This window comes from Leptidea sinapis, chromosome 13 (assembly GCF_905404315.1).
Source record: "Leptidea sinapis chromosome 13, ilLepSina1.1, whole genome shotgun sequence".
Classification (NCBI taxonomy): domain Eukaryota; kingdom Metazoa; phylum Arthropoda; class Insecta; order Lepidoptera; family Pieridae; genus Leptidea; species Leptidea sinapis.
In genome coordinates this window covers 247677-274050 of record NC_066277.1, presented here as the reverse complement: position 1 = coordinate 274050, position 26374 = coordinate 247677, and the positions used below count along the sequence as shown (strand labels likewise).

Sequence of the window (26374 nt, the reverse complement as noted above, 5' to 3'; positions counted from 1 at the left end):
AGTTTTTAAGTGAGTAGGTGCATAAAACGTAGTGAATTTTTGCCATCTCCGTCTTTTAACAGGATTATAGCCGTCATCTGTCGATTTATCAAGCATTGCACGTTTCATACAATCGAGGGAATCACTATTTTTTTAGAGTGTTTCGCTAGGCTGATGATTTGTAAAATTGCTCAATACCGTTTTGGCCCTATCTCTCTGCCACAGATAAGATTTATTGTGATAGCCAGTATTAACTATAGCTTACCTACTGTTAAGATAGATTCCTTTCATGAATGTTATTATATCTTTCACAGTGAGCTGACAAATCTCAAAAAGTTGAAGGGTTTATCTTTGCAATGATAAAATGTCGGATATAATTTTATTTGCTTATGATAAATCAATTATATTTGAAGTAAATAGGAAAGATAAAGAGATAATTGAAACTAATAACGCCCTCAACGTTATTTCTAACTGGTTTTCGGCAAATTATTTTTTGATGAATGCAGGAAAAATGTAATGTATTAAATTCTCTCTAACAAATGTAATATTTACTGAACATAGGTTAAACTAAATAATATAACCCTAGACTTAGCTTCTGATACACTGTTCTCAGGAGTAACATTATATTCTAAATTGCAATGGAGCTTCCATATTGAGAAATTGCCTTCTAAATTAAGTTCAGCTTCCTACGCTGTTTGGAAAATAAGGAAACTATCGGAAATAGCAACTTCAAGATTGGTTTATTTTTCTATTTTCACGGCATTCAGTGTCTTACACTATTTTCTTATAGGGTACGGCGGCCAATATTGATAGTATTTTTATTTTACAAAACAGAGCAGTCAAAGACTTATTGCAAAAAAAAGCAAAAAATGTTATAAGAAATAAATATACTTACAGTGCCATCAGAATATATCTATTAAAATTTTATGTTGACTAGAGAAAAAAAAATGCATAAATATGTTAAAATTGTGAATTGCATAACTTTACTACCAGACATATTAAAATTTTTATAACTAGCAAGGCAAATAAGTCATCTCATGGAAAATAACTGCAAGCTTGGGTTTTAGATAACATTATAATGGAACGCATTGATAGAAATTCTTACAATCTCATAATATAAAGTTAAACTCAAATATAAATGGAGTGACTTGCAGAAAAGTCACGGCCAAAACAAGTGCATGCTTTGTCTTGTCAATAGCAGAGATCAACAGATCATTAAAGAGTAACTAAGAAATACATTTGTAACATTATTCTCTGGAAATTTTTAATATTATGGGAAGTATATTGCCAAGCATTTTACATTCGTTCAAATATCTCTTTAAGTGGTTCATGAATTACAAATTACAATTCTGTTAATCAATGATATCAAAATTTGATGCGTGTAAAGAAATACCTTGAAATGTAACGCCAAAATGTAAAAATGTTTATCATATTATTGTTTTTTATCTCCAGATTTTATCATTGTTAGCGTGGATGGTAATACCAGCAACATTCCTATTATTCGGTATTTCTGGAATGTATTTCTATGGAAGCAATGAGCGAGCGCCTCTTCTGTTCAGAATAATATTTGCTGCAGCGCATAGACCCATACTTGCCATTTTGTACGCGTTCCTTGTACTCGGTTTAGTATTCAAATTTAGCAGTAAGTATATAATATAAAAGGCTTTGCAGTTTTTTAAGCTATACACATGTATGACTCCCTTAATATAATAATTGCAGAGCTTGGAAGCATTATCGCGTGTTGGAGTGTTTGGCGGTTACCAAGCAGACTTAGCTACATGGTGTATATCATTCACATCAACATAATACAATATTTGCTCGGGACCAGGACTCAGCTGGACCACGTATCGTTCATAAACATAGTGAGTGAAAAGATTTTTTTTGCAAGTATTCTTGGTACCCCTTCGTTCATTTCCCCGTGATGATAGTTTTAATTTAATGTAATCATAGGATTGTAAATATAATTATGAAATTTGTTTTGTTTGAATAAATTATACGGAACTAAAATTTTTCATCAGCCCGGAATATTGTTGGCAATAATTTCGTTGGTTACTCATTTCAATAAGAAGGTACCTACTACAAATGGATTTTTTTTGGAGAGGAGGAAAATAAATTTACGTATTGAAGATCCTAAAATGGGGCCCATATAATGTCGGGCTCAGGTGTAAGCCCTACTGACTAAAAACCTCCTCTGTTCTGTCAGCCCTAAAGGCTTTTACAGCAGAAGAACTACAAATAGAGCTAAACTAGTAAACAATATTTTTGCTCTTAATAGTGATTTTCATTATTGTAAAATTAGAAATAAGGGATTGATTGTAACTAATTCTAATAGGCTTCATAAGATACATAATAGCTTAAAGGATAAATGTATACTCACTTTTATAATAAAGTCCCAGCCACTGTTCTGTTTTATGAAAAAATTGCTGTCGTAAATCCTACTACTCCACAGCTGAATATCTACGGGGTCGGACAGCCTGGGACTAGATGAGAGTACTTTGCATACATACACTATAGAGAAATATACAATATTGTACGCAATGAGAGTACAATATTGTATATTTAATTAAACCGAGCACAAAAAAAGAATGCTGGGAGAGTTCTTTGTGCCGCTTCTTCTCTCCCACAGCTCCATTTGTTCCCAAAGCGGTAGTAGTAGTAGTATTAGAACTGATATCAAAAAGAATTCTAAAGGAATCAATTTTGAGAAAATAAAATGCCTTTTATGCCTTTTTAGTCATTTCTGGGTTCAGCTAAAACAACTATTTTCTTTATCCAAATATACTAGTATACTATTCCTTTCTTTGTAACCTAAATTAATGCAACTTCAAAATTTTGTTTCAGGCAACAAATATCGTGGAGGTGACAGGTATATCATTCTTGACAGCTCTACCATTGTATCTTCTAGTCGAGGCACCATTTACAAACTTTGTTAAGACTTTAGTGTTTGGAAATCACATTCATCCGGCAAAGGACTCGAAGAAAGAGTAGATTTAAAATCAGTATTTGCTTTAAATTATAATTTAAGTACTTACATTTATGTATAAGAGATATATATTGTTATAAGATACTAGCGGACCCGACAGACGTTGTTCTGTTAAAAAAAAACTCTCGCCGATGGAATTTCGTAAAATCCGTTCTTAGCTGACCTCTACTCGACGATAGGAATATTCCTACCAAATTTCAAGTCTCTACGCCTTATGGTTCCAGAGATATCGTGATGAGTGATTATATAAGTCGAAATCTCTTATATATATAAGAGATTTCCACATTGACCATGGGAAATGGATTTTCTAGATTCAGACCACAAACTTTCAAGAATTGGCCTTGAGATTTTTTAATGGTCATGACGAATGCAAGATGGATCGGAAATTAAAAATTTGCGGGCCAACTCGACACGCAAAATGTTCATGAAGTAGTTGCTGCAGATCATGAAGAATTGCTATTATCATTGCTGCATTGATCTCTTCATGTCGTTGTTCCTCCATGATGCCCATGAAATATAATTGTTAAAATTTATGGTGTGCATCTTTGAGAGATTGCAATGATCCAATTTGATGGTGAATCTGTCCTTGTATCTACAAAATCAAAAGCAAAGTCCGTATTACTGATTTGTTAACACTTATTTTTAGAATTAGCATACATAATACATAGGAATAAATATAGTAGGTATGTTATTCTTCTACTATATTGTGTGTAAGAATATAAATAAATTAATACCCTGAATGTCGGATTAAATCGTCGTTCTTAGATAATGGCTGCCTCAAATGAGGACATTTGGAAACAAACATTGCTTTTTTGAGTGTTTGCTAGAAAATGTCGTGATTCGGTAGTTTCCCACTAAGGCAGCACAATCCTGGCGTTTCTCCGGAAAATACTTGCAAATAACGTCCGTTGACCCAATGTGAACGCTAGTATGCAAGAGGTAATCAGTACTGCAATCGTATCGAAACGCTGCTCGATTCAAATCAGTACTTCATAAATTTCTTCTTGTGCGTCGAAAATTATCTAGTTGTTAATCTCTGAGGTTTACTGGCTGCCTCGCTTTGCTCTTGTGATTCAGAAACACAACGTCGAGCCCATACTAACGCGGTGCTTTTTACCTGCAATTTCTTGTTCTTCGTCAGTCCAATTCGCAATGTTTCGAATCCTAGTTGCATTACGTCTATGTCGGGAAAGATGGCACAATAAGCTAATAGAAACGCGAAACAAACACAACCACCCAATGAAATTCTATACATCTTATATATAGAATCTTATATTACGTCATTGCACCCACCAGTCAACTTGAATAACATGACGTGCACTGTCAGTTGTATTTTAATAATACATTTAATAATAATACATTATTACTCATGAAGCGTGAAACTAACAAAAAACTTCATTGAATTCTTTCTATTCTCGAGATGTCATGAAAATGTCAATCCATACAAAATGTATGAGAAAATAAATGTTTTTATAATAATATTTTTTTGTAATTTTTTCGATATTTTATTACTTATTATCCTATTCCGGACTAAGAGAAACCCAAAAAATCAAACAACAGAAAAAATGGTCTAGCCGTTCTTGAGTTATAAATAGTGTAACTAACACGACTTTGTTTTATATATATATAGATTTAAGACCAAAATTGGAAGTTCTATTATTTATGTTACAAAATTTGAATCCATCGAATAGCCTTTTATAAGTTGCCTATTTTATCCATGCCGAGGACTTCCAGGATCCAGTGTTGAAAAGGAGCTTAGAGGATGGTGATAATTATTGGGAAATCAACACTAAAGTAACTAATCACAAACTAATAAAACTCAACCAAATTTGAATGAGAATAAGAGTAAGAAGGAAAAACGTTAGAAACGTTATTTGTATACAAATTATATTAAAGAAATCTGAAACAAATATTCTTATTGAATAATAGGGCTCAGGCAGAAAATGAAATAATTTTTAGGGGCATTTCAATTAAGTATCCGATTTAAAATTACTTTAAGTAAAAGTAATTTTAAATCGGCTACTACCGTATTGAAAATTATTAAAAGTTGATATATATTTTGTTTTGTTTTATTACTTTTAATTTAAATGTTATGTATGTTTAGAAAAATAACTTGGCTATTACAGCAGTTCAATTAAAAAAGAAACAGCGTGTGGATAGAAACACACTAATTCTTTATGGCGACAATGTCTACACAGGATCACAACAACGCTTGTAGGCTAGGGTTGTCACAGGTAAAGAACATTTAATATTGTACGTATTTGTGTTAGTTATCCTTTTAAATCATCATTATCATTACTATTCCTTATCAATGAATCAATTCAAGTCAAAATTACATTATTCATCTAAGTCAAAGAAATGACACTTTGATGAGTGTCAAATGATTTATTTTTCTTTATAAATTTAGCACCACTTCGGAAAAAGTTGAGCTTTAATGAGAAGAAGTCTTAAGAAACTCAGAGTGACTATTTTAAATCGAAATTTACAGCTTCATCGTTTTCACACACATTTAAAAAAAAATAATAATGTCACGAAGCATTTTATTACCGATTATAAAAAACAAATATACAAATATAAAAGTGTAAATCCACACACGATTGCTGGACATCTATGAAAAATTAGAGCAAACGATGGTGGTAAGTGCAGAAATTCCTTGCATGACACAGAGTTTGCATTATTTGCAAGAGAAACCTTTAGTATTACCGACTTACACAGTGGGCGTAGATGGATTCTAAACCCTTTCTTGGATATGTCAACAGAACTGGATGATCTCCGCAAATACAAAAAAATGCCATATAGATTTAGCTGCCGAAAGTGTCGAAACTGTGTTTTGGAAAATAGAAACAGACTTCAATTAGAGAATTATTTGATTGTTAACATTTCAAAAATTTCACCACGTTTTTACAATTTCTGTTTTAAATAAAACTAGCCCTGCTCACTAAAATTGTGTTTCATTGTAGCCTAACTTGTCTTTTGCATTCTACTTGGCAAAAACCTTGCTTGGGGGGTCCCCCCCAAGCAAGGTTTTTGCCTACAAACTAATAAAACAGTGCTATAAGGCAATTCATACCCTAAAAAAACAACAAATTAAATTATTTCATAGTCACAGTGGTTGCACATTCTTGAGATGATTACAAGTGTTTTTATGTATGGTATGTTTACAAGTTTAGTGCGAGCCACTCAAATATTAAGATACCTTCAAATGTTATATTGAAACCATTTTTAGTAAGTTTTTGTTATGCTTAAGATTGGTTTATTTAATTATTTATGTTTTAAAGTGATACTTTTATTACATCGTCTCAAACTTTTTCGTCTGTGTGTTGCATGTCGCGTGACGGTCGGGCGGCGCCTAGAGTTCGCAGCAGCTGACCGTGTAGTGTATAGTTTGTTTATGGATTAAAACATAATATATTATATATAATTTCGATACATATGTTTATATTAGTAATTATGTGGAAAGAAGTTTCACTTTCATGGTGGTTTCATAAAACCACACAATTGGTTTTTTTGTTGAATATGTAAGTATTGTATTTTCTTTGATTAACGCGAGTGTTACACATTTAAATAAAACACTTTTAAAGAATTAAAACGCGTGTACTTGTAACTGTTTTTATATGAGATTTTTTTGTAAGAGTTACTTTTTTAGTTAAGTTAACCCGACGTTTCAAGACCTTTCCATATCTCGTTTTCAGGGGGACTGCAGACAGTTATAATTAGACGCGTATTAATAATTTAAAAGTGTTTTATTTAAATATTATGTAAGCATTCTTATCCGTTGGAAAGAGCGGTCTTTCCTAACACAGGTTCTGCGAACTTACAAGGGAAGTCTTTCAAATTCTATTTACTAAAATGCTAAATAAATAAATTTTTGATTTTTTTTTAATTTTTGATACCCAGATATCAAAATATAGAACAATTGTCATAATTATAAATAGCTAACTAGCTGACCCGACAGACGTTGTTCTGTCAATAGAATAAAAAAATTATCTTAGTATTCGGGAATATTGTAGTATAAAGCCATATTTTGTAGGTTATCTCTGTTTTTGATAAATACTTAAAAACTCCGGTTTTTGTTTGAAAAATAACAAATTATGTTAATTTAAGGAGACATTTATCTGAAATACGACACTCCATTCTTTTTAAATTTGGATATGATGTTATTTGGACAGTTTTTCACTGATCACTTTCTGATTGCGTGGCGTTGTAATCAAAGCGCGGTCAAAACTATCTAATTGACGCGTAGGCAGAGTTTTGCTTCAGATAATTTTTTAGCGTTATTGTAAGTCTAGTTGTTCATTGTACGTGAATGAGAAATACGTAAAAATTTGGGGTGCTATTTCTCGAATATCCACACCTCTTAGCAAGCACTAATTTATTTACTCCGTTATATGTGCAGCTTGTTAACGTTTTTAATGAATTATTAACTTAATTTAATATATCTTAAAAAACGATTCTTGTGTAAAAACTTAAGATGGAATTCCATACGCAAGTGGTCATTGTCCTTTGGCCTTAATAACAATTATTGACGTTTAGGCGCTCGAGAGATCATAGATTGGCTTACAGGCTTTAAAAGTAAACATAATTTTACTGTTTTTTTTACACACTATTTATTAGCTTCACCTGTATGTATGTTTGTTTATAACCGACTCATTTTGGCGCGATTTTGACCCACTTTAAACAACCAGATTTCGTTCAAACTTCTTAGATTTATCGAGGACCGATGAAAATACATAAATTTGATAGAATTAATCAATATTTCAATCTGCAAAATAAGATTTTTGGTAATTTATATAATTTTCATCGATCCTCCTGTTTTAACTACTATTTATTATTGCAACAGACTAAGGCTACATTTAATAAAATGTAGTAAAATAAAAGTTAATAATAATTATATCTATGAGATGATATCAAAATCAAAAGCCATTCTAATTTTTAAATTTATATCGTTTTAATTTCAATATTCATATGTATACTTAGAATATTTAAGCAGCAGTAGGCATGCTCGGCAAAGTCGATTTTACTCTACAGATTTATTATAAGTAAGTATAGATGTAATAAAGAACCAGGTTGAGTTTGTTGCGCCCGTTCTTCTCAGGTCTGAGGCATACCTTTTGGAATGGGTGGTAGTTGTTGAATTCCAATAAGTGATTTTATATACTATTGTGAATAAAAATATTTGTATTTGAATATACTATTAATGGACTTCTGGCACTGGGATTCGATGGGCAAGTGAGGCATACTGTACTTGTTTTTTTTGTGAGTTTCTTGGCCTCTACGCTTGCCTTCTTGTCGTAAACTTTCGTAGCAGTGCGCACTTGCGACGTATAAGTCGATTGCGATGGTCAGTCAAAGGGTTCTTTCCGAACTCATGTGTGGTTACGCCAGGATCGGTAGCACGGCGCTGCTGTAAATTCATCAACTGTATACAAAGGTTCTCACGAAATTTCGTAATTGTATAAGTTTTTGTAGTCAGTCTTTTGCGAGTCTTGTATATCAAGTAGGCATTTACGACAGACGTAGTTAGCAGTAATTCAATTGCCAGTTTTTGAAACCAACGTACTTTTCTTCTTGACGGATTGCAATAACTACCCATCTGATCAGAAAGATCAATCGTGCTTTTGTGTTTCTTGTATTCGGCAATTACTAATGGTTTCAAAGTAGTTTTTCGCCTATTTCGCTTGATTCGGACCGTTACGAATCCAACTGAATGTTTTGTTGATAACGCGAGAACGTCCCTCTTGTCTTTTCACTTTAAAACTAAAATTCCGTCATCATTTTCTTTTGCTATCATCTAACCTTTTTGCAACTTTGTGGAAACAATGTATTTTGGCAACGCTCTTCGATTTTTTCGAACTGTGCCAAGCAAATGCGTAAACCGATTTAAAAGACACTTAGCTAAGTCCACGCTTGTATAAAAATTTCGGTTACAATACTTCGGCCCGCATCTACGTATTTCTCACTCAGTTTCATAACCACATCTTTAGATAAATTTTGGCCAGGCATCGTTTTCTTACCTTCAAATACTATCAGCTCATGTACATAACCATTTTCATCGCATATTTTAAACAGTTTTATCCACAACAACACATTGTCTCATCCACTGTTATTCATATATTCAGATATTCGCCAGGTGTGTTAAAATTCTGATTTTTTTTTGTGATCAAGTCAACCAGACGTCTCACTCGGAGAAGTCTATCACCGCCAGGTGACAAATGATAATATGTATCCTCAAAGTGCCAGCACCGCAGCAGCAATTCAAAGCGATTTCTGCTGATTACTGTACTAGCTACGAGATTTTTGTATACTATATTTTGACTCCAGTTCGGGAATATTTTTACACCAGATGTAAAAGCCAAAGGGAATTGTTTTTGACGAGAGCCAGTTGGTGTGTTCCAATGACCACTATCTACCGATTGTTGTACGCGGCGGTTTTGTTGATGTAAACTCTGCGCAGTGACATCTTCGTCGGTGTTTTCGCTATCGGTATATCCATATCGGTATTACAACTAGAATCCGATGAAGGCACGTAATCGGGATCATAGTCGTCCGACATGTTTTAGACACTATAAAACAATATTCTTCGCAAAAAAAAATCCGAAAGTAGCGAAAGCGCGGGAAAAACACGCACGCAGCAAGCCGAGGGGGGGGGGGGGGCGGCGGCCAACTAACAATTACTTTAGCTGGCTAGCTAGTTAAATTACAAGCGGCGTAACGGACAAAATGTTTTGGAGCGGCCGGCGACCTCCACGGCCTGCTGGTTGATGTTTCTCTAAAATAAGACCGGCCCCTTGCACTCACAAACTTGGGGCCTGCCAGCGGATCCCATGGCAGTGAGAGTGTTAAGTTTATTTTAATAAATTTATAATTGTTCTGGGGTTGATATTATGAACATACATAACATTTAAATTAACAAAACAAAATATATATCAGCTTTTAATAATTTACAATACGGTAGTAGCCGTTCTTAAACTTACTTTAACTGATACTTAATTGAATTGACCCTAAAAATTATTTCATTTTCTGTGTGAGCCCTATTGTTGAATTCAAATATTTGTTTCAGATTTCTTTAATATAATTTATATACAAATAACGTTTCTAACGTTTTTCCTTCTTACTCTTATTCTCATTCAAATTTGGTTGAGTTTTATTAGTTTGTGATTAGTTACTTTAGTGTTGATTTCCCAATAATTATCACCATCCTCTAAGCTCCTTTTCAACACTGGATCCTGGAAGTCCTCGGCATGGATAAAATAGGCAACTTATAAAAGGCTATTCGATGCATTCAAATCTTGTAACATAAATGATAGAACTTCCAAATTTGGTCTTAAATGTCATATAACAAATTTATGATTGTGAATTATTATTTCGACTTAGTGCTACATAAATGTAAGTATTTTAATTATAATTTAAAGCAAATACTGATTTTAAATCTACTCTTTCTTCGAGTCCTTTGACGGATAAATGTGATTTCCAAACACTAAAGCCTTAACAAAGTTTGTAAATGGTGCCTCGACTAGAAGATACAATGGTAGAGCTGTCAAGAATGATATACCTGTCACCCCCACGACATTTGTTGCCTGAAATAAAATTTTGAAGTTGCATTAATTGAGGTTTCAAAGAAAGGAATAGTATACTAGTATATTTGGATAAAGAAAATAGTTGTTTTAGCTGAACCCAGAAATGACTAAAAAGGCATAAAAGGCATTTTTTTTTTCTCAAAATTGATTCCCTTAGAATTCTTTTTGATATTATTTCTAATACTACTACTATTCAATCAATCTGTTATTTTTAATTTTACAATACTGAAAATCACTATTAAGAGCAAAATATTGTTTACTATTGTAGCTCTATTTGTAGTTCTTCCGCTGTAAAAGCCTTTAGGGCTGACAGAACAGAGGAGGTTTTTAGTCAGTAGGTCTTACACCTGAGCCCGACATTATATGGGCCTCATTTTGGGGTCTTAAATAAGTAAATTTTTTTTCCTCCTCTCCAAAAAAAATCCATTTGTAGTAGGTACCTTCTTATTGAAATGAGTAACCAACGAAATAATTGCCAACTTAGACAATAAAATGAATGATGAAAAATTTTAATTCCGTATAATTTATTCAAACAAAACAATTCTCATAATTATATTTACAATCCTATCATTACATTAAATTAAAACTATCATCACGGGGAAATGAACGAAGGGGTACCAAGAATACTTGCAAAAAAAATCTTTTCACTCACTATGTTTATGAACGATACGTGGTCCAGCTGAGTCCTAGTCCCGAGCAAATATTGTATAATATTGATGTGAATTATATACACCATGTAGCTAAGTCTGCTTGGTAACCGCCAAACACTCCAACACGCGATAATGCTTCCAAGCTCTGCAATTATTATATTAAGGGAGTCATACATGTGTATAGCTTAAAAAACTACAAAGCCTTTTATATTATATACTTACTGCTAAATTTGAATACTAAACCGAGTACAAGGAACGCGTACAAAATGGCAAGTATGGGTCTATGCGCTGCAGCAAATATTATTCTGAACAGAAGAGGCGCTCGCTCATTGCTTCCATAGAAATACATTCCAGAAATACCGAATAATAGGAATGTTGCTGGTATTACCATCCACGCTAACAATGATAAAATCTGGAGATAAAAAAACAATAATATGATAAACATTTTTACGTTTTAGCGTAACATTTCAAGGTATTTCTTTACACGCATCAAATTTCGATATCTTTGATTAATAGAATTGTAATTTGTAATTCATGAACCACTTAAAGAGATATTTGAACGAATGTAAAATGCTTGGTAATATACTTCCCATAATATTAAAAAAGGTATATTTTGTTAGTTAGTCTTTAATGATGTTTTGATATCTGCTATTGACAAGACAATGCATTCACTTGTTTTTTCCGCGACCCCCCATGGCTGCTATTGTAAATTTTTATGCGACTGGATAGTGTGACTTTGCTTTTCAGCAAGTCACTCCGTTTATATTTGAGTTTGACTTTATATTATGAGATTGTAAAAAGTGCTATCAATGCGTCCCATTATAATGTTATCTACAACCTAAGCTTGCAGTAATTAGTTTCCATAAAATAACTTATTTGCCTGACTATTCCTAAAACTGGATATGACAATTTATGTCTGGGTGTAGTGGTAAAGTTATGCAATTCACACTTTTTAACATATTTATGCATTTTTTCTTTAGTTAACATAATATTTTGATAGATAATTATAACATATTTTGCAATAAGTCTTGACTTGAAAAGCTATCAATATCGGCCGCCGTACCCTAGAGCAAAGTACTTGTTGAAATTTATGTCAGGTAAACCTCCACACAGTTCACAGACTCTATCAATAAAGTTTACGTCCTAGATGCCTAGATGGCGCTAGTTATATATTAAAACGGACTATGATTGTGCTTTGTGTATTGGGTGGGTAAGGCTTAGTATGGTTGCGCTTAATCTTTGCCACGGCGGTGGATAATAAATAAACTGAAGTGTATGTGTGTATTTCATTGTGAACGTAGATAGTGTATTCAACAAAATTTGGTGTCGAAACCTGGGAAATTCAAAAGGACAACAGATATAAGAAGATAAAGTTTCTATGTGGTAGCGGTGAGTTGAGTGCTAATAAATCAAAGTGAATTTGGACCCTAAAACTGTGAGTAAATTAACTTATAAAATTACTGATATAATTTGAACTTGTAAAATTTTAAAGTAAATTCAAGGACTTCACTAAAAAGTGCACAGACGGGGAATCCATGCCCAAAAATTTTTGAAGTGTTAAGTTCTAAAAAGACTTAGAAAGATTTCGATGAATGCTTCATTGACTTAGCAACTTTTCAACAAATATATTCCATCGACTTAGAATAATTACCTATCTCATTGAATTAAATTTCTCACAACTGACAATATGAGTGTGGAAAAATCAATTGCCATTCAACCGGAAAGACTTACGAAATTAAATCGAGCTGAGGCTAATTACAGAAAAAGTCCTAAGGAAAGGGTCACAAGAGGTTATTTAGAAACAAGGCTGGAAATAGTTGAAAGCTTGTGCCTTCCACAAGTTTAAGGAGACTCATTGGCATATTATTGGAACAGCAAATGAAAGCCAAAGCTCTAGTCTTGACTACTTTACGAAAGGCACGTACGATACGTTTGAAGAAAACTTTACTTATTACAAAGGCTGTTTGAAAGAAGCTATTCATGCCATGATTCGTCGTGACGAATCACAAGCATTGCCACCACATTCGGTGGTTAAAGAGTCTAAGTCCTGTGATGTCAAACTTCCTAAAATAGAGTTACCTAAATTCAGTGGAAAATACGAAGAATGGCAACAATTTTACGATCTTTTTTGCTCACTTATTCACAACAATCGGAATTTGTCAGCCGTTGAAAAATTGCATTATTTAAAGAGCACTTTATCGGGTGATGCGGAAGCGCTTATTCGAAATTTTCCAACAATTGAACTTAACTACAGCGTGGAAAAAACTAACAAACAGATATAATAACAAAAGGTACAATTGTAATGCTATTTTCAAGAGTTTATTCACTCAAAAGCATATCACCAGCGAATCTGCCTACTCCATAAGGTTTGCTAGATGGAACAACATCGTGTATCACGTCTCTCAACAACTTGGGAATTGAAACCAAAGAGTAGGACGCAATTCTCGTTTTCCTAGTCGTGTTAAAACTTGATCACGAGTCACTCCGCCAGTGGGAGATAACTATCAGTGGTGGTTCATCTGACACATTGCATAAATGGGATGAATTAGTAGTATTCCTAGAGTCACGGTTTAGGACACTGGAAATGATTGATAGTAGCAAACAAATGTCTAAAACTCCTCACAACAATGCAAAACGTATAGAGAAAATTAAATCATTCGCAGTTCATGATGACGCTACGAAATATCAATGTATCATGTGTTCAGGAGATCATTTCCTCTATCAGTGCAAGTTTGGACAACTAGCGCCGCAAGAGAGACAAGAATACGTACAGAAAAAATCTCTTTGTTTTAACTGTCTAGCACCCACCCATTCAGTTAAGAAATGTCGTTACACAACAAGCTGTCGTAGATGTGGTAAACAACATCACTCTTTGCTTCATCAGGAAAGAGAAATACAACAAGGGTTCATAAACACACCAGAGAACAACCACACATTCACACAATCAAAGCAACCTAATCAAGAAAACAGTCAACCATCATCACCCAATCAAAGGGTGAACGTCGTTGCCAATTTTGCAAGGGAAGAAACAGTCGTCGGATTGGCCGACGTTCTTTTGGCGACGGCAATTGTGAGAGCATCTTCTGACAGCGGTCAATTCTGTGTTCTACGCGCCTTGATCGACTAAGGCTCACAGGCCTCTTTTGTCACAGAGCAAACAGTACAAAGATTAGGGCTTAAGCGAGTGTCAGTTAGTGGCTGCGTGTCAGGTATAGGGGATGGTCGATTGCGTATAAAGCACATGGTTTCTTTCCAAATAGAGTCGCGTAGTGATCCAAGTAAGTCTATTCAAATTTCAGCATATGTATTAAAATCCCTTATTTCTCGATTACCCACCAACAAAAATCTCGTCACCTGATTGGTTAGATATTGAGAACCTATCACTAGCTGACCCAGGATTCAAATCACCTGGTAGAATTGATATTTTACTAGGAGCTGAAGTGTATGGCGAAGTCCTCTTGAATGACATTATCAAACACCCAAAGGGACACTTATTAGCTCAAAACACCATCTTTGGATGGATAATTTCAAGGAAGGTATCCCAAGTACCTTCAACTGGTGTCAGAAAAATGGTAAGCCTACACGTTCAAGTAAGAGAACATTTTTTATTAAAACAATTCTGGGAGTTAGAAAATGAGCCCAACTTGATTTAAAAGAAACAGAAGAATAATGCGAAGAATTTTACGACTCAACTACTTTCAGGAATGAAGAAGAAAGATTTTTGGTCAGATTACCTTTTAAGAGCGATGATCCACAATGCCAATACGGAGGATTAAAGGAGATAGCAGAGAAAAGATTTTATTATTTGGAAAGGAAACTTCAAAGGAATCCAAAATTTAAGGAAGAATATTGGAAGGTAATGCAAGAGTGTCTGGATTTAAATCATATGATCGAAATAAAGGACGAAATGGTCGAGCCAAAGGCAGTATATTTCCCACATCACGCCGTTGTAAGGGAAGATAAGCAAACTACCAAAGTACGAGTTGTCTTCGATGCCTCTTGCAAAGGTAAGAACGGCGTATCTCTTAACGACAATCTTCATGTCGGGCCCAAACTACAACAAGATCTGAGACACATTCTGGTGAGGTGGCGTATATTTCCTATATGTATCGTTGCAGATTTAATCAAAATGTACAGGCAAGTGCGCCTTAATGATGAGGACACGCGTTTCCAAAGGATCTTATGGAGATTCAACCCTGATGAACCTCTGGGTCAGTACGAGTGGCTCACACTCACCTTTGGAACGGCATTCGCACCTCATTTGCCTCACCTGCCAACCGTTGCAGAGACTTTACGGCCAAATATCCAACCGCATCGGAAATAACGATGAAGGATTTTTATATCGACGATCTCATGACGGGCTGTCAAACTGAAGAGGAAGCAATTGAAATTTGTAAGGGAATGAATAAGCTTATGCAGGCAGGAGGTTTTCAGTTACAGAAGTGGAGCAGCAACAGTAGAGCTTTGTTTCGTATAGGTTAGTGTCGAGGACCGGAGGCCATTTCAATCCTTAATTACACATCCCGATGGTTACCAGGTCATTGTCGACGCCCCTCTCGGAACGTCCAAACATTGCCTGGTCAGGAGTGCAGTGCATATCCGACGCCCACGTCGCAGACCACCAGCGACCCGCCGCGTTTGGCACTACAAGTCAGCAGATTGGGATAGGATGCGTTCCTTTTTTGCATCCTACCCTTGGAGCAGGGTTTGTTTCCCTTCGGATGATCCTAGTGCCTGCGCCGTTGCAGTAGCGATGTGAGCTCTGTTTTCGTTGGACGTCAGGAAGTCGAGCAGGCCGGATGGCATTTCTCCAATCGTGCTTAGAACGTGTGCCTCTGAGTTTACGCCGGTGCTAACGCGTTTATTCCGGCACTCTTATTCCAAAGACGTAGTCCCTGACTCATGGAAGTCAGCCCTTGTCCATCCGATCCAAAAAAAAGGAGACAGTTCGGATCCGGCAAACTACAGGCCTATTGCTATTACCTCCCTGCTCTCCAAAATCATGGAGAGCATAATTAGCCGTCAGCTCTTGGTATACCTAGAGGGTCACCAGTTGATCAACGACCGACAATACGGGTTTCGCCATGGTCGGTCGGCAGGTGATCTTCTGGTATACCTAACACATAGATGGGCAGCGGCTATTGAAAGCAAGGGGGAAGGCCTGGCAGTTAGCCTGGATATAGCGAAGGCCTTTGATCGTGTATGGCACAAGGCGCTCCTCTCTAAATTTCCATCATTTGGGCTTCCCGAGAGCTTGTGCAAGTGGACCTCCAGCTTCCTCACTGGGCGCAGCATACAGGTCGTTGTCGACGGATATTGCTCGAACCCCGTGAGACGAACCGAAGCCCGTGAATGCTGGAGTGCCCCAAGGCTGTGTGCTGTGTCCCACGCTGTTTCTTCTGCATATCAATGATATGTTGGACACCTCCAACATTCATTGCTATGCAGACGATAGCACTGGTGATGCCGTATACACTGGCCATGCAGGTCTCTCTCGGGACCAATCGTCGACCAATGCCGGGAGAAACTTGTGTCTTTTATTGAGTCCTCTCTTGAGAAGGTCGCGGAATGGGGAAAATTGAACCTTGATCAATTTAACCCCCAGAAGACTCAAGTTTGCGCGTTTACCACAAAAAAAACCCCATTTGTCGTATCACCGCTCTTCGAGAACACTTCTCTTAAAGCCGCGCCTAGTATCGGAATACTGGGTCTCGAAATCTCGAGCGATTGCCAATTTCGTGGTCATCTGGAAGGCAAAGCCAAATTGGCTTCAAAGAAACTGGGCGTCATTAATAGAGCACGGCAATACTTCAAGCCGGCCCACATTCTAGCGCTGTACAAAGCGCAGGTCCGGCCACATATGGAGTATTGCTGTCATCTCTGGTCTGGCGCACCCCAGTATCAGCTCGATCCATTTTACCGCGTGCAACGCAGAGCAGCTCGAATTGTCGTGGCCCCAGTACTCTGTGAACGGCTGGATCACTTGGCGTTGCGCAGAGACGTCGCTTCATTGTGTGTCTTCTACCGCATTTATCACGGGGAGTGTTCCGAAGAGCTGTTATACCTAATTCCTGCCGCCGAATTCCACCTTCGCACGACACGCCACAAGTGAGGATATCATCCTCACCATCTAGATGTGTTGCGGTCCTCCACAGTGCGGTTTTCAAGGAGCTTTCTTCCACGTACTACAAAGCTGTGGAATGAGCTTCCTTGTGCGGTGTTTCCGGGACGATACGACATGGGTACCTTCAAAAAAAGCGCGTACACCTTCCTTAAAGGCCGGCAACGCTCCTGTGATTCCTCTGGTATTCCAAGAAAGTGTGGGCGGCGGTGATCACTTAACAACAGGTGACCCGTACGCTCGTTTGTCTTCCTATTCCATAAAAAAAAAAGCTTTATTGCAGTACATTGGCCAAGACAATCAGAGTTCAGCTCCATCTATTCCCATTAAGGCACACAAAATGGTTAAAGTTTAGGGCATTTGTTGGAACAGAGATTCTGACTAGTTTCAGTACACGGTAGATTTGCCCGAAGTTGACAAATTACCAACAAAGCGTCAAGTGTTGTCCGACATTGCTCGGCTATACGATCCAATGGGCTGGATCGCGCCCGTTGTCGTGACTGCTAAGGTATTCATTCAAAAACTGTGGAAGTCAGGTTTGGATTGGAACGATGAGCTTCCTGTAGATTTGCTTAATGAACGGCTAAAATACAGATCACAACTCACTGAGGAAATTAATGATTCTTTACTAGGTTGCATTAAACAAGTTCAGGCATTAAAATTTAAAGAGGAAATCAGGCAACTAAAGTCTGGAGGTCATGTACATAAAAAAAATGAACTGCACATTCTCAACCCGTTTTTAGATGAAATGGGACTTTTGAGAGTAGGTGGTCGAATAACTTTATCTAAGTTGAGTTACGACGAGAAACATCTCATAGTGATGCCTGACGTAAGTCATCTTACCCAGGTCATCGTACAGGACGCTCATATCTCAACAAAGCATGGCGGACCTCAAATCAAATCAAATCATCTTTATTTGCAAGATAAGGTAATAATATGCTGTTGGCTTATAATTAACAAGTGCTCTTATCCTAACCCACAAGGCATGCAAACTTAAAGAGAAATACACAGTTCACGTTTTAATTTCTGTAACAATTATAATATATTGTACAATACTAAAAAAAGATATACATCCCAAGCAAACTTAGATTAACATCAATCATACAATATTTATTATTTCATAGGCTTATTAAGTTTAATTTATAATATAATGTCATTAGCTATACAATGATATTGAGTTCAGTCGAAGTTAATTTTTATTATTTACTATTTTATCGTCAAGAAAATCTTTTAATGAGTAGTATGCTTTTTTTATTAAGTAAGATTTGAGAGACTTTTTAAAGTAGAATATATTTTCGCGCTTAATATTGTCAGGTAATTTGTTGTAAATTGTTGGTCCCATGCAAAAGATGCTGTTTCGATACAACTCTGTTCTGGACTTCAAAGGTCGTAATTTGTTGTCGTTTCGTTTCTAAATTAGCGTTTCATATTTATTGATATTATTCTTTACCATAACTGCTACTTCATAAATATATATTGATGGCATGCTAAGAATATTTAATTTAATAAAGTGAGGTTTACATGATTCGGTTGCTTTTAGTGAGCAGACAGATCTGATACATTTCTTTTGAGCTTTGAATACTTCATAAATCCCTGGAGCATTACCCCAGAATAGTATCCCATATCTCAGAGTGCTGTCTACATACGCATGATATGCTGCTAACACCGCAGTCATATCAACTACTTTCTTCAGCATATGTAGAGCAAATGAGAACCTATTTAGTTTTTTAATGACATAATCAATGTGTGTTCTCCATGACAGATTGTGGTCAAGACAAATGCCCAAGAATTTTGTGGACTTCTCTTCATTAATCACTTTACCGTCATAATTTATATTTAATGAAAAATGCTCAATTACCTCAGAAGTAAGTTTTGGGTAATACATGCCAGGCAGTTAGTTAAAAAATGTTTTCGTTGCGTCCGTTGTGTCACATATATAAGATACTCCCAACGCAAAACCACTCCTCTGATGGGTCAATTACCAGAAGTGCGGAAGCAGCCAAGTAAGGTTTTTAAGTCATCAGGTGTAGACTTTGCGGGTCCCATAAATTTCCGATTCTCTCCTGGTAGGGGAGCCAAATCCTATAAAGGTTATATTTGCCTATTCGTGTGTATGGTGACTCGTGCCATTCATATAGAAGCAGTGTCTGACTTAACTTCAAAAGGCTTCATCGCTGCATTTGGAAGATTCGTTGGTCGACGAGGACGTTGCACTGATCTACATTGCGATAACGGCACAAACTTTGTCGGTGCTGATAAAGAGCTGCGAGAAATATTCCATACAACCAAATCAAAAGTCCCTCAAGAAATTGCGGATGTTTTGGCAATGGAGGGTACAACGATTCACTACATACCTCCTTTAAGCCCAAATTTTGGTGGAATTTGGGAGGCTGGGGTTCGCTCGGCAAAGACACATTTTAAGAAGGTGATAGGTAATTATACTCTAACCTATGAGGAGATGACCACAGTGTTGGTACAAATAGAGTCTTGTCTGAATTCACGACCATTGAGTCAGTTAAGTGACAATCCGGTAGACCCTCTCCCCTTGACACCCGGCCATTTCCTGGTAGGAGAACCTCTTGTTAACGTTTGTGATAGTTATTACATTAATCATGCTGAAAATGTAAATTTAACAAGTTGATGGAAATTAATTCAAAATATTACTAATGATTTTTGGCATAGATGGTCCAAAGATTATTTATTAAATTTAGATAATAGGCATAAATGGACCATAAAAAAATCCGAACCTGATGTTGATGATATAGTTATAATTAGGGAGGATAATTTGCCACCAACAAAATGGATTCTCGGTCGAATAGTTCAAAAACATCCAGGCAAGGATAATGTCACGCGTGTAGTTACTATTAAATGCAAGGATAAATTGTTGAAACGTCCTGTTAACAAGCTTTGTTTCCTACCTAAGTGATAAGCATTCTGATAAATTGGTATAATTTTTGTTATTCATATATTTCTTTTCGTTCTTGTTTCTACCTTGTGTTACGGTGGGCGGTTCATGTCCGTCTTTAAGAGTGTTTTGTTAGTTTAGAATTAATTAGTAAAATAATTAAATTATTTCTTTAGTTTTCAAAACAAATTCTTTCACAAGCTCAATCCCTCACGGTGGGGGGTAGTATTGTATAAGTTTATCATTGTTTCAATTACTTATGCATCTTGTATTATCTATTACAGTTTGTTATGATTAGTTATAAGCTGTTACTCGTATAAGTTAAATTCTAACGTATCTTTGTAGTCACGTTCCATATATTATAATTTAATTTGAAGGGCTAGTCCTTGGTGGGCGGGATGTTGAAATTCATGTCAGGTAAACCTCCACACAGTTCACAGACTCTATCAATAAAGTTTACGTCCTAGATGCCTAGATGGCGCTAGTTATATATTAAAACGGACTATGATTGTGCTTTGTGTATTGGGGGGTAAGGTAGCGGCATGCCCGGCGGCGTCGGTCCCGCGACCGAGGCCACTGGCACCCGCGTCCGCGGCAACAGGTAACCGAGGCGACAGCGCCTTTGCCTTCATGTTCGAGCTGTCAGAGCTGTTCGGCATAGATGAAATCACAGCCCTGGCCAGCAGGCTCGAGGCTGTCCGGGACGACCCGCCGTCGCTCCTGCAAGTTATGGCAGACAACGCCAAAATTTTCCGAGCCCTCACCGATATAGGGCGAAAGTATAAAAACATTCGCGATGGCTAATTACGTAAGCGGACGGGTTAAATCACATACGCTCCGTATAGCGTATTTTAACGCCCAAGGCCTTAAGCCTCAACTAGACTTGGTGAAGGAGTTCGCTCACGAACATCAATTAGACCTATTCTTAGTGCAAGAGACATTTCTAAAACCACGTATACGCGATCCGCGTATCGCTAATTACAACTTAGTCAGAAATGATCGCACCACCCGTATGGGCTGCACCCTCATTTATTTTAAAAGGTCTCTACACTGTATACCTATAGATCCTCCGGTCCTCACTAACATCGAGGCCTCTGCCATCCGAGTCAGTATGGCGAATCACCAGCCGATCACTGTTATTTCAGCTTATCTTCCGCCCAACAAAAAAGTATTATACACAGATATAGAAGCATTACTCGGCCACGGGGCTGCAGTCATAGTGGGCGGCGATCTTAACGCCAAACACTCCAGCTGACACAGTAGAACCACAAATAGAAACGGAATCTTATTAGATTCGCTGACAGACACGCTGAACTTTTCAGTAATAGCAGCCGACGAACCAACACGTTATCCGGATAACGTCGCGCACCGACCCGACATTCTAGACGTTGCGTTACTTAAGAACGTAACGCTCAATGTAAATTCAATCGAGGTTTTTCACGAATTAGAGTCAGACCACCGGCCCGTCGTCCTAAATCTAGGCCCACCGGTTAACTTTCAACCACCGACGAAAACAGTGATCGACTGGCAACGGCTGGAAAAGGATCTCGAGTCTATCAAGCCCGACGACCTTGACCGTATACCGGACGTCATCGACTCGGTCGACACGGCTCACAGTGCTATCTCTAATGTCACGTCACATATACAGAATAGGATCAAGGCCTGCTCCAGGCAGGTTCCGACGATGTAACCGCATCGCCTAAACCTGCCTCCAGAGGTCAGGAACTTACTCACACAGAAGCACAGAGCCACTAGACTTTACGACAGGTATCCGTCGGTCGAGAATAGGCACCACCTCCGCTACCTACAGCGGGTGGTACGGGAACGTATCGCGGAACTCCGCGGCGAACGTTGGGACGGCTTGCTCGGCAACCTTAAGCCATCACATGTGGCTTTCTGGAAGCTGCCTCGCGCGTTCAAACAGGAGCCGCCCACTGTCATGCCTCCTTTGGACAGACCGGGACTGCAGCCGGCGCTCGATGACGATGAGAAGGCTGAATGCCTCGCCGATAGTCTCGAGAGTCAGTGCTCTCCAAATGCAGCAGCCGACCCGACACACGTTGACGAAGTTGATCGTGAAGTTGAACGTCGCTCCGCTCTGATCCCTTCAGGCGATGTAATAAAACCCACCTCTTACAAAGAGGTGAAGCTAATCATTAAGGAGCTTCACTCCAAGAAGGCCCCGGGGCCCGACACCATAAACAATAGGGTTCTTAAATTCCTACCCTCAACTCTTATTACTTTATTGGTTACCATTTTTAATATTCTATTGTATAATAGCGCGTTCCCCGAACAATGGAAGGATTCCATTGTTATCGGTATCCCAAAACCCAATAAACCTAAAGCTAATCCGAGAAGCTATAGGCCTATTAGCTTAATTAACTCGATCGGGAAACTTTACGACAGATTAATTCTCGCGCGTCTTAATCATTACATCGCGGAGCTTAATCTGATACCCGACATACAGTTCGGATTCAGAACCGCTCACTCGTGTCCCCAGCAGGCTCACCGACTCACCGAGTACATTCTCATACGGCGTCAATTTCACGCTACCACGGCAGCCGTGTTTTTCGATGTCGCGAAGGCCTTCGACAAGGTATGGCACAACGGCTTAGTATTCAAGCTGTATCAACTGGGAGTGCCAGACAGGCTCGTGCGCATCATTCGAGCCTACCTTACTGATCGCTCCTTCCGATATCGAGTAGAGGGCACCCTATCCTCACCCAGACCCATCAGGTCTGGCGTGCCACAGGGTTCGGTCCTGTCTCCCACTCTTTTCTCGCTCTTCACGAGCGACATTCCCAAGTTTCCGAGTGTCCAGCTCGCTCAGTACGCTGACGACACGGCACTCTACTTTGGCTCCAACCGCTCAACCTTGAGCAAGAACATTAAAGTGCTTCAAGCCGCCGTCGATGAACTAGGCAACTGGTTCAGAAAATGGCGGATTGAAGTGAACCCCGCCAAGAGTGCAGCGGTGCTCTTCGGTAACGCGAATAGCATCCGCGCTAAAAAACAATCGAAAGACGTTATTAAACTGTATGAAACACCCATACCGTGGGTGAAGGATTACAAATACTTTAGAGTCACGTTCAACAGCAATATGAACTTCAAGAAACATATTGATACGGTATGCAATAGAGCCCGATTTGACCTCAGTCGCCTTTATCCACTTGTGTGTGGGCGAAGCAAACTTCCGCTCAAAATATGCCACGGCGGTGGATAATAAATAAATTGAAGTGTATGTGTGTGTTTCATTGTGAACGTAGATAGTGTATTTAACAGTACTGTTAGACATAATACTGTGGAATTACGAAAAATATATCAATCAATACCGTTGCTATATCCGATAGTTGCCTTATTTTCTAAAGGGCGTAGGAAGCTGAACTTAATTTAGAAGGCAATTTCTCAATAGGGGAGCCCCATTGCAATTTAGAATCTAATGTAACTCCTTAGAACACTGTGTCAGAAACTATGTCTAGGGATATAAAGAGTCAACAAGAACTTTGTTTTCTAAAATAAAATAAAACAAAATATTTTGATAATCCACCATTAATACAGTGAAACAAGTGGGTACTTGAATGCAATTTAGTTATAACTTCCGATTCCGTTTATATAAGCGCAGGTCCGGCCATATATGGACTATTACTGGAATCTCTGGTCTGGTGCTGACCGCATTTATTACTGGGAGTGTTCCAAAGAGCTGTTTCACCTAATTCCTGCCGCCGAATCCCACCTTCGCCCCACACGCCACAAAGCCTAGGTCCAAAGCAGTGCGGGTTTCAAGGAGGAAGGAGCTTTCTTACACATACTACAAGGCAAGATGATTCAAATTTTTATTGTATTACAAAGAGAAAAGTTCGGCAATTATGAATAAAAAATGATATCAGGCAAATGTCCACCATGACCACGCTGACAGAAGTCAATTATTTCATCAATGTTGCTGACAGAAATCAATTCTGTTGATAATTGGTGATTTTAACTTGCCAGACATAAAGTGGCCTATTGAAAAAACCTCAGGCTATAATAAATTACACGAAAATTTTATTGATCTTATAATTGATAATAATCTTTCACAAATGGTAAATCAATGATGAGTCCCTCATTAGTGAAATCAATTATCACCCTCCAATAGGAAAAAGTGATCATGTGATTCTGTTGGCTGAGATACAACTGGTGGGTCAAGTTATAAAAGAATCCACGTCCTATAAACGAGCTTTCAAATATGGTGATTATGATGCAATTAATAAATACTTGCTCACATCTGATATTCCAGAAAATGACTCTATAGATAATACATGGAGGATGTTCAAAGAAAATATCTCTATTACTATTGATAAGTTTATACCAAAAATAAAAAGTCGTAAGGGTTACAGTAAAACCAAATCATGGATTACTAAGGAGATATGTATATTAACGGACAGGAAAAAGAAGCAATGGAATATATATTTACTTGACCGAGATAATGAATCTTATAAAAAATATCGTGCCATAAATAATAAAATAGTACAGTTAACACGTCAAAATAGGATCAATTTTGAATCAAACATTGCTGATAGTGGAGAAAATGCCTTTTATTCATATGTCAGAAAACAAATATCAACAAAAGTTGACATACCACCATATATAAATCACAACAAAGTCAGTAGAGGTAGCTGAAATATTTGCTGATCAATTTGAACACGCATATGTGTGTGAGCCACCTGGGAAATTACCAGATGTGAACATAGAGAGAGTACAGGCATCATTAGAAAACATTGTATTTACACCAGAGAAAGTTCTAAAGGCTTTAAAAACTTTTGATGAATCGACAGCTAGTGGTCCGGATAATATTACTGCTATTATGCTCCAACGGTTACTTTCACTGAATGTCAACAAAACCACTGTATGTAGAACATTGGAAAAAATAATCCCCAAGTATCATATTGGTTAGACAATAAGCAACTAAAAGCGGTTGATACACAAAAAGACCTAGGAGTGATCTTAAGCAATGATTTCAAATGGGAAGCACACATTGTGGCTACTGTGAAGAAAGCCAACTCAATCCTGTACCTAATCAGAAAAGCATTCTTCAACATCACCAAGAAAACATTTCTAAAAATCTATAAAACTTATATCAGACCATTACTGGAGTATTCATTTCAGGTCAGGAATCCATATTTTGTTAAGGATATAGAATTGTTGGAAAGGGTACAGAGCCGAGCCACTAAGTTGCCTAGGGAACTGAAAAATTTTACATATGAACAAAGACTTACACAGCTTGGACTCAGCACCCTCAAAAGCAGACGTGAAAGAGGCGATCTAATTGAAACATACAAAATACTAAATAATTATTATAATGTCCCAAATTTTGAGAGCATGTTTCCAAGGAAGAGCAATCCTAGACTAAGGGGACATGATATGAAGCTAGAATATCAATTAGCATCATCAAATCCATTGAAACACTTTCTGACCAACAGAGTCGTTCATATATGGAATAGATTGCCCAAGGATGTGGTTAAATCAAAATCTGTTAATCAGTTTAAGAATAGACTGGACAAACATTTGGATAGATATGGCAAATGATATAGACGCATCAGCTAAAGCTGCTTAGTCTATTATAAATAATAATAAAAAAATAATAATAATAAATCAAAATTTTTAATCACTTTTTGGCAAAATGTCGGGTCTATTGCGGCTATCACATCACGGATTTTGAGTTTTAAGGCTGCAATCGATTCGATTGGCTCCGTATAGGCTCTGTCCTTAAGATAGCCCAACAAAAAATTATCCAGTGGTGTTAAATCACACGATCTGGTTGGCCATTTAACAGCTGAATTTCAGTTAATTGTGCGATCAGCAAATTTGGTTTGCAATAAATTGATCGTCTCATTGGCTGTGTGGCACGGTTGAACGGCCCGGTCGAACACGCGTTGGTGATGGCACATTAAGTACCGAGCCTGGCGACTCAAATTCTTAAGAGCGGTCTCAGAAGGACGATTATGTTGTCCGAAAATGTCACGAATTTTCCGGAATGTAATTTTAAGAGAACCACCATTTTCATAGTGGGTTTTAATTATTTTAATGCGATTTTCGCGAAATTGAATTCATTGTAACAATTGCCAAACCATCTATACAAATCATCAGCCTAGCGAAACACTCTAAGAAAAAAGCCATTCTCTC

The 26374-nt window shown here is 37.4% G+C and overlaps 2 protein-coding genes across 3 annotated transcripts in view; one reads left to right on the top strand and one right to left on the bottom strand.

The window, feature by feature from the left end:
* LOC126967704 (O-acyltransferase like protein-like) overlaps positions 1-4934 on the top strand; it is an 89089-nt gene extending 84155 nt beyond the window's left edge. Inside the window, exons 8-10 of the mRNA XM_050812306.1 lie at positions 1432-1621; positions 1699-1841; positions 2821-4934. Coding sequence (XP_050668263.1) covers positions 1432-1621; positions 1699-1841; positions 2821-2967 — 480 coding nt within the window. The 3' untranslated portion in view covers positions 2968-4934. The remainder of the gene's footprint in view (positions 1-1431; positions 1622-1698; positions 1842-2820) is intronic.
* LOC126967703 (nose resistant to fluoxetine protein 6-like) overlaps positions 1-26374 on the bottom strand; it is a 48594-nt gene that overhangs the window by 1097 nt on the left and 21123 nt on the right. Inside the window, exons 10-12 of one of the 2 annotated variants that reach the window (XM_050812304.1) lie at positions 11412-11601; positions 11192-11334; positions 10301-10539 (exon numbers count right to left, since the gene is read on the bottom strand). The exons of the other annotated variant lie outside the window; for it this stretch is intronic. Coding sequence (XP_050668261.1) covers positions 10393-10539; positions 11192-11334; positions 11412-11601 — 480 coding nt within the window. The 3' untranslated portion in view covers positions 10301-10392. Of the gene's footprint in view, positions 1-10300; positions 10540-11191; positions 11335-11411; positions 11602-26374 lie in introns of those variants that run through there. 2 annotated transcript variants of the gene reach the window in all.